General features: G+C 45.0%; 1 protein-coding gene across 1 annotated transcript in view; it reads left to right on the top strand.

Annotated features, from left to right (window-relative positions):
• The first annotated feature begins 514 nt into the window (after nucleotides 1-514).
• The window catches only part of kiaa1549lb (KIAA1549-like b), a 65,037-nt gene continuing 56,079 nt past the window's right edge, over nucleotides 515-9,472 (top strand). The window contains exon 1 of the mRNA XM_084351668.1: nucleotides 515-1,109. Within this exon, the coding sequence (XP_084207794.1) occupies nucleotides 881-1,109 (229 nt within the window). The 5' untranslated portion in view covers nucleotides 515-880. The remainder of the gene's footprint in view (nucleotides 1,110-9,472) is intronic.

Here is a 9,472-nt window from a genome sequence, read left to right as displayed (position 1 = left end):
CAAATATTATTGCTGAATGGATTATTCAATTATTGTTTTTAGTAATGTAATACATTATGCAGCAATGATTAATATTATTTTCAACACAGGCTCTGTTACATGGGGTTTGTCTGCCTGTAATAACCAGGGGCCTTCATCTGTCTCATCAGTTAGTTTGTGTTTCTCTGGGTGTGTGCTGACACCTGGTGGAGATGAGGAGGCACCACAGCCGGTGTTATTTGTACACACTCAGATATTAATGAAGCGATTATTGTGATTCTCAGGACAGGCCGTACATTCCTGTTAATGGAGGTAAAGACAAAAAAAACACAAAAACTGAATGTTAATCCATGGATGTATGAACGAGGCTAAAATTGACCGTTTTTCATATGGAGTTCTGTGTGGTGTCGTTCGCCAGCAGAGGGCGCCCTACAAGGCTGCACGCTTTGACTTTCCGCCGACAATTAACAGCAGGGAGGCTAATTTACGCGCTTTGACCAGGGGGCGGTGTTTAAATCCACCACCCCACCGGCTCCCATACCTTTACATTCGTGTCTTAGCGTCACGCTCGCACGTCTTAAATGTGTGCCATCCGTCTGGAGCGGCTCGGTTTACCCGCCAGCAGCTACATGTCAAACCTTTGGCAAAGTGTGCGCGCCGCCCTGCGCCACACGGTGCTGATGGGTGGACCGAGCGCAGCGGAGCGATAGGGCGCATTTCTTAATTTCCCTTCAACGCCGCGTCCCCCCTCCAACCAACCAACCAACCAACCCCCCTCCCCTCCACCCTCCAGCCCTGGACACACGACGAGACCGCGGGACCGCTGTGCTTCCCGTTCACACACGAGGATCGATCCAATGTATTATTTACGACCGAAACTTCAGCAACTTGTCCACTGGATATGGCTCCCGGTCTGAGGAGTGGGCGGCGGACAGGTCACCCCAAAGTAGTGGTGGGAGCCGGCGGCGGAGCGGAGCCCGGCGGGTGCTCGCCGCGGAGGAAGGATGCCGGAGGAGAGGGGAGGTGTTTGAGGACCAGGTGGAGAGCCGGAGCGGCGGGGATGCTCCCGAACTGTCTGCTGTCTGTGGGAATGCTTGTACTTCTTGTCCGGTGCGCTTTAGCCGCAGAGGGTAAGCACGTCTGGTTCCGAGGGAGAACACACGCCGATGTGTTGTCACTAACCTGTCTTGTCACATCCAGGCGACACTGCGAGTGACATGTAACAGGATGGGTGGGAAAAAAATTGTGGTCTTTTGTTTCACACAGGCGGCGTGCTGTAATCCGCACATTTGCTGCTGCTGGCTGGGTCGCACGACTCGCACAGGCTGGTCGGCTGAGAAGCGTGCCATACCATTGTATAAGGGGAGGGAAAAAACTTAACTATCCACGATCCAGGCTGCATGCATGAGGCTGTTGTTGCATTGGCATTTGCGCAGTCAGGGAATGTGTCCAAGCGGCTATTATTCAGGATCAATCCCCCCCCCCGACCACCCCCCCACTGACCGCACTTACATGATATGTTGTATGGGAGACGGTGCTGCGCAGGGTTTGCTTTATGTGATGTAACTCTCTCACCTACTAATCTTTCCACCTGAGCCTCCTGCTGCTGAAGCCCCACTCTTTTGTCTCTGCCATCAGATTGCACTGCACAGACCTTGAACACTCTGCTTCTCCTCTGCAGATGCTGCTGGACTCATTATTCTGAGCCCATCTCAACCCTCAACTTTGTCCCCCCCCCCCCAACCCAAGTCAACTTCTCTTTCCCATTGCTTCTGCATTTGGCATTTCACAGGGTTATTAGACATTATTCTCGTCTGTGACTGAGCTCCAGGGAGTTGTTGTGGGGATGCAGTGCAGTCACAGGACAGTCTGTGTTCCAGAGCATCTGGGTCAGCACTAATGACACACATACTGAAGCCCACTGTAGGTCTGTCTGTCTCTGGCGGCATGAGAGGCAGCTGGGGTAAGGTTGGCCGACATAGCTGCAACCTTCGAAAAACCAAAAGAAACAGACTCGACTGCAGAATGCAGGCTCCGATTTGGCAGCGTTCGCTCGAGGAGATGCTCTGGTGTGACCTCCCAGGTTTAAAACAGAACAAAAGGAGGTGTTCTTTGCCATGTGTGTAGCTCCATCACCTCCCTCCAGGCTGCAAACTGTGATGTGGTGGCGATAGTCTCACCTCTGCTGATGCACTGCTACAGTAGCAGAGTCTCCTCTTCTCTCCCTCCCTCCCTCCACCTCCTCCTTCTCACAGTCAGCACATCCATTCTTAAACACACGAGCCCAGCAGCAGCACCCAGGCCATACAGCACATGTTGGCTGAAAGAGGCATACCGGTACTTCTAGCGCTCGGCTCGTCAAGAAAGTGTGCGCTTCTGGTTTGCTGAGATTGAACGTTGGATTCTGTGGCTGACTGAGTGTTTACAGTAGCGTCCGTGCTGTCTTTTAGTAGTGTTATGGGTTTGAAACATGGAGTAGACCGCACTAGACAGCAACGTTATGTAAAAGGTCCACAAATTCAAGAAGACATAACATTGGCGTAATGGAAATGTCCTTTTATGTCTCAGCATTAGCCGCTGTGCGTTTTCTATAAATCTGACTGAAACAAAAGCCTCCTCATTAAAGAGCCGTCTTCATGACAGCCAAAACAAATCAGGGCTCTTCTTGCTGGAACAGTTATTTCCTACGTGGAGCAGTGAAATTACGCGTGGCTCAATAATTTTCTTTGATTTGAAAGTAATCTCTAAGCTTTGGCTTACTCCAAATCCCCTCTATCCGCTGTTCCGTATAGATCTTTAATCTGAGACTTTATTCAGCGAATTAGGGGTGATGCTAATTCAGATATTGGCCTCGTTAAAGGGTGATGTCACCATTTTTAACATTAAAGTGTGTCAATAGGTTTTGGGGAGTACTGGTGCATATGTGGCAAAAAAGTCATGTAAAGGCTTTTGTGGCTCCAGAGGAAGCTGGATGTGATCTGATAAATTGCCTCCAGTGATGTCACTCAGTGGCCAAGTTGCATTGTGGGTAGTGCAGGCACCAGATTTTGAAATGCACATTGGTCTTACATTGCACTCCTACAACACGTGGACAGAATCGATACAGCAGAGCCAGAGATATCACCTTTTTTTATTCCATACATTCTTCTTCCTCCCCTAAACATGGTGCCTACATTACCCACAATGCAACTTAGCCACTGAGTGACATCCCTGGAGACAGTTCTGCAGATTACATGCAGCTTCCTTTGGAGCCACAAAAGGGCTTTATCCTACTTTTTCACGTGTTGTCGTACTCCCCAACACCTGTAAACACACTTCAATGTGAAAAATTGGTGGCGTTACCCTTTAAGTGGATCACGTATCAGCGTTGGGTAGGAGGTTGAGGGATTGGCCAAAAAGTTGTGTTCTTGTATTATTCAGACAGTAACCCTATTAGGAGATCAAACCTCAACAAACCACACAGCCACGAGAAGAAATATGATGACCAGAAGGCCTACGTCTGATACGGACCGGTCATACATCATGGCGTGCCTTTGGGTGGGAGAAAAAAAATCACATTTCAGATGATTTGGTTGATGTCTATAATGGACTGCAGGGTGAGTGTAAATCAAACTGCAGCTGTCCCGTTGACTGTGGAGGCAATCTGGCTTAGTAATTGCTTTTGTGTTGTTATATTAGACAGCAAAAATGAAACTATAAAACAATAAAGAAACCACTGATAAATGATGCATTACAAAGTTGAAGTTTACACTACTACACCTAAGGCGGGTTAGGGATAGGGTTACACCCCGGCCAACACTGACATGTTAATGTTATTTTTTTTTTTAATGTTTTCAACTAAAAGTAACAACAGTTAACAACAGAATGTGAAGAAATAACAGTGTTTACTTTATGACGTCTGTGTATTCTATTGTAGAGATGGCGACTGAAGTTAGCATGCTAACCAGCTAGCCCCGGCCCATCCTGGTCCAAAGCTCCTGTGCTAGTGGTGCAAACACCAACACTCCTCTGGTCCCCGAGCTCCCGGTCCGTACTGCTAGCTGCACAGCTAGCTGAGCTAACGAGCCAACAGTTAGCAGCAGTTAGCGGTTATCCTGGTGATATGCTGCCCCCTATTTGTTTAAAAAAAAAATGAATTTGACAGATCACCAGTTCTTACATATTACACCTTTAAAATGTATAATGTCCCGCTCAGTACAGCATGTATCTTGGTCCGAGTGCTTCATTAAAAAAATAATCCAAGGGATGGTATCAAGATTGTTTGTGTTTTAAAGAAAAATACTATGAGCTACAAGATCCTAAATCGATCAATATTTGGGCTGCAACAAACAAATCCTTTCATTATTGATTAATTTGCTGATTATTTTCACAATAAATCAATCAAGATTGCGAGAATTGCTCATCTCAATTTCCCAGAGGCTGAAGTGACGTCTTCAAATCGCCTCTTCAGTCCAACAAACACGAAAAAGAAGCTGGAACCAGCAAACGTTTGACATTTTTGCTTGAAAAATTACTGAAATGATAAGTTGATTACAAAATAGTGTATATAAATTACAAGCATAAACGTAATCGACTAATGGTTGCAGCTCTGGTCAGTATCAGTACCGGCCCCTAAAACCCAGTATCGGTCGGATGACACTGCTCTGTCTGTGTGCGTGTCAGATCTACTGAGTGAAAAACGTCCTCGGTTGCTGTGAGCTGGTATTATCCTGACTCACAGCTTCCTCCCGTGTGAAATCAGTAAAACATGCGGTTTCTATGGGAACGCCAATTTTTGCCCACCAATAACCATTTCCCCCCTTTAAACCCCTTAACAGTCAGTAGAGTAGAGAGGACGGTGCAGGGTGCAGCGTGGGTATCCTGAGTAATGTGGCTGCAAAGAAGAAGCTTTTTCCCGCAGTTAGATTGATCTTTAATTAGCTGGCAGGATCTCTGGTCTGGTTTATTGCTTTCTTATTAACACAGCTGGTGAAATTATGTTCGGCAGCGGCTCGAGGACACACACTGAAGAGCAAGCTAAGCAAAGGCATCTTCGGTCCTTCCACAATCAAATGACTTCCCCGTGACGTCACCTCTGTTTACTCTGCAACCCGGCCGTTGCTTATGAGTGCTGACAGCTTGGTTTTGACAAGAGTTAACCTTCGAGACCTTGCTCTATGAGAAGCTTTCCCTGAGCTGTTGCCAGTCATCACTTTCTGCTTAGAAATTCATTGAAAGGAGACATGACAGTAAGATCCAAAGCCATTTCCTATTCGCATTGCAGTCTTTTTACCCATAAAGCGACTGTTAAGTGAATGGGCCGGGGAGCCGCACATCACAGCGTTCTCGCAATCGTGCGGTTCGGTATCTTGCACCTTTCCCTCCCTCTGTCTAGATTAGCCTTTCTGGCGGTGTCACGATGGTTAATGGAAGAATAACCTCCAGGAATTGTTTTTTTTTTTTTTTTAAAGAAACAGCAACTATGACTCACCCTTTGGTCTGATGACCTGTCTACGTGCGCTCTGGGTTCTCTGGAGCACACAGAGGACATGATCTCCCTGTTTATTTCCCTCGTTTCACCTCATTTCAGTGATTTACTGTACGGCAGTTAATTATGTTGTAGGTAAGCATGTCAGCAGGGTTTAAGATGTATGCGTGTGCGTGTGTGTGCAGTCAAGATAGATGGTTTCTCCTGAGGTGGAGCTGCCTTCAGCTGTGCCTCTGCGAGTCTCTCATTTGTTTTGCGCGCCATCGCGACGCAAACATTTGTCTTAGTGAGCAGACAAATATCAAATTGAAAAGTCAATTTACAAAAACACGATTTAAAAAAAAAAAAGAAGCGTTGTTTATAGTCTATTCGCTCCTCTAAATCTGTTTGCTTTCGCATGTTATGAATGAATGTTGTGTGCCAGAAATGAAAAAACGGTAAAAGTGCAGAGACAGAGCGTTGTGTGATGTGATTTGAAATAAATTCATTCTCAGAGTAAAAAGAACATTCGTTGTTATCTATCTCCGCTCTTTTTTTTCCTGTCACCTCTTAAAGAAAGTCAGGAGGTGTGCAGTCTTTTCTCCGTCGCCGCTGCAAAAACAAAGCAGGCAGCTCTGCTACAACACATAGATGTCATGATAAGAAAGACAAACAGGCTTCTAATTAGTATCTTGGACCATCTGCCTCGCATTATCCCTCGTACAGCTCAGTGCAATCAGGGGATATTGTGTTTGTGTGGTGTGTGTGTGTGCTATCTCCACGTTTCCCTCCAGTATCTCTCTATACCTCCTTTGCCTCTCTGTTCTCTCGTCCGTCTCTCTGTGTTTTGGCAGTTTTGGTACAGGTAGATGGCGGACAAAAAAGCCTGGCTCTGCTGCTGCTCGATGAAGGACAGCAGGCTGCCTGATTTATTGGGACACACTGTGTAATATACCACACTGCTCTGCACAAGGCCAGTGTTCATCACACTGCATCACACAGGACCACAGCAGAGGAGAGCATGACAAGCCTGAGTGTATGGGAAATTTAGAAATGGAATGGTTGGATTTTAAATAATTTGGATTCGGGGGTAGACAGATTATTGGGCCTAGCCCATTATCGGGCTGATACCCCTAATTTTTTTAGATTATTAGTATCGATGAATTTTCTGTCAGATTGCCGATAAAATAAACTAATTTAGAAATGTGCTACTTCAGACCTGATGCAGCATCCTGTCACACAATGTCCCGCCCACAACGCTATCTGATTGGTAACACGTCACAATTAATAGCCTATAAACACTGAATAATCACAATATGCAAAGTAACTACAAAGTATAAAGTAGCAGAAAATGGAAATACTCGAGCAAAGTACCTCAAAATTGTACTTAAGAACAGTACTTGAGTAAATTGTACTTAATTTCTACTGTAAATGAATATCGGTCCCAAATCGGTTTTCAGTCTCCTTGATTTCTAATAATCAGTATCGGTCGACCCCTGATTTGGATGATAGCCTACATCTTTTAGAAGAACTATAACAACTACTAACAACTAATGGTACGAACGTAAACAAGGTAGCAGCTCTTACTTTTGTTTTTGGCGGGGATTTAACCATTTTAACGCCAGGGCCACCTCTGCTAGGGATGTCAGCAGTAACTGTTTACCGCAGAGAAAATATCCGGTGATGCTAAAGCCTGCCTAGGTAAAAAGGGAAGCATGCTCAAAGAAGCTCAGTGTGGGAACACTTCCCCCAGAAAGTCAAATGTAAGTTCCATTAAGGTGAAGAATGGACCAATTATTAATGTTTTTGGTCACACCTGTGCCTGTCCTGCTTTGACATGCTGTGAAAAGGGTCTATTCCTTATTATTTTTCGCCTCCGCCTCTTCGCCAGTGCCATTTGAAACTTTTACTTAACGGTCAGACATAACGGTTCGTATATCCGCAGTGCTGAGCCTTCCAGTTTGCCCTTTTTGAATGATCAAGACAGACTGCTGCCTCCTGTCGGAAATGATGAGTTATTTCCTCTTACGCAGGCGCAGAAGGTACGAGCTAGTCGAATGTCGGCTGTAGTCTTCTGTGGCGTGGTCAAGAGCTGCTTTGGACAGAGGTGATGTAAGGCGACGCAACTGTTGGTCAGGTGTGTCTGGGCCTTAAATGTGTGCAAAGAGATAGACCTACTAGAATTTTATCATCTTTTTTCAAGGAACATGCTAAGAACAAATCTGGGAACTTCTCTTTCAGGAACCCTCTTCTATAGAGTAAGAAATTTGAAAATGGCGTAATGCACTTTGTTTAGCTTAATGAGTATCTAAAGACCAGTTATTCACATGGGGAAGACACATCAGGTGAACCAAATGCAGATTTCTTTTTGGTGTTTGCAGGTCCTGCATTCCCACACAGCTGTTGTCCTGGCTCATCAGTATTCTGCTCAGGTTGTAGATGGGCATAGCTACACTGGATGTCACCACACTTTATATAGTAATAAGGATGACAAAGGTGTTATTTGTCTCGCCCTGAGATTCAGGTTGTGCTCGAACAGTTGAGTGTAGGGCCTTTAAAAGTGATGGCTCGATATGGCCAAGATATGGCTCAAAGCTATCCCAGAGATGCACAAGATGGGGCCCGGACTCTGGTGGTTTTTGTCAAGTTTGATCAAGTGAATTCCTTCTCTGTTACTTTGAGTGATTTCATGGGAAAGTGAAAGATACGGAGGTTAAAAATTTACGAAGATTTTTTACCAGAAGTGAATGAGGCTGGATCAGCCCAGGATTTAGTGAGACAGAAGGACAGTAAGAGAGATTCGCCTCCTCACAGATGGGGTCATCAGTCACGTTTAATGGTGTCACTGTCATCTATCACTTTTAGTTCTTGTCTACTGTTGTTATAAATGGAAATGCTAAGTGTAATGCTAAGTGTAGCTGTAGGCTTTGCCTTTTTTTCCACACAGACGCCTTTTGTGGACTGTGGCATTTATAAGCTAATCCCTTTGAACCACTGGAGGAGGGGATGTGAGATCACTGAGACGCACGAAAACATTCATTACACTGAGCCTTCAAAATGTTACAAGCTGAGCAGCTAGCAAAGAGTGCACGCAAACATTTACACAATGTACACAAGCAAGGAAACTCTTGCTCCTCAGTAAATCTGAAAAAAGTGGAACGATGGCAAGGTGAGCAAGAGTTAGCAAGAGATATATCGGCCAGTTAGTGGCTCACCATCGGCCCATCGCCCATCATTAGAGTAGGGTTGGGCTGATCGCCAATGGCCGACAGTCATTGACAACAAACCCTTCACCATTGCAACATCATGATGAAAGTCCTGCCTGCAACTGTGAGTGGATGCGTTATTGTTGGAGCACGTGATAACAGCCCAGCCCAGGAAATACGTCAAACTGTATGTTAACAAAGGACGATATTTAGTCGATCTAGATTTAGTTTTGTAGATTATAACCTTTAATTTAATGGCATTTGATACCCTTACTTTTACTAGTGAGCTGCAGATCGTCTACAACCGCCAACTTGATTCATTTATACAGTAAATTTGCGGTGATACAAGAAAACGGTTATCTTTAGCTCAAAGAAGCTACGTAGGAGCTGCGTAGTAGCTACTTCTATGTGTTACCGCATACATCCTCTTTCTCATTACATGTAGGTGTATTCATTTGAGTCAATGTCCATATAGAAAATACCAGTGAATGGGACATTGTTGGTCCGTGACCCGTTTTTTGGTCTGTCTTCTCATGACTACAAACCTCAGAGCGTTTACATATTGTCATGTAAATGTGAGGATTGCCCTTTGTTTGTGTGCTCTAATTGGATTGTGTTGAAACTGGGGCGAGGCTGGGAACATTCATCACCTATCGACCTACAACAGAATAAGTGAGATCGTACAGTATGAGTGTAATGTAAAATTCACATACAGTTCCCTGCAATTTCAGAGAGTTTTTTTCTTTTGCATAACAGACAACAATATGAGAGCACCAGTCTTAAACATTGCTTGAAGTGACCCCATGTAACATCCTCAGCCCGAGGCGGAGAACGGTTGTTT

The sequence above is a fragment of the Pagrus pagrus genome (assembly GCF_965226575.1).
Source record: "Pagrus pagrus genome assembly, chromosome: 1".
NCBI classification, from domain to species: Eukaryota; Metazoa; Chordata; class Actinopteri; order Spariformes; family Sparidae; genus Pagrus; species Pagrus pagrus.
The sequence above is the reverse complement of the archived record's forward strand: the minus strand, read 5'-3'. Positions and strand labels throughout refer to the sequence as shown.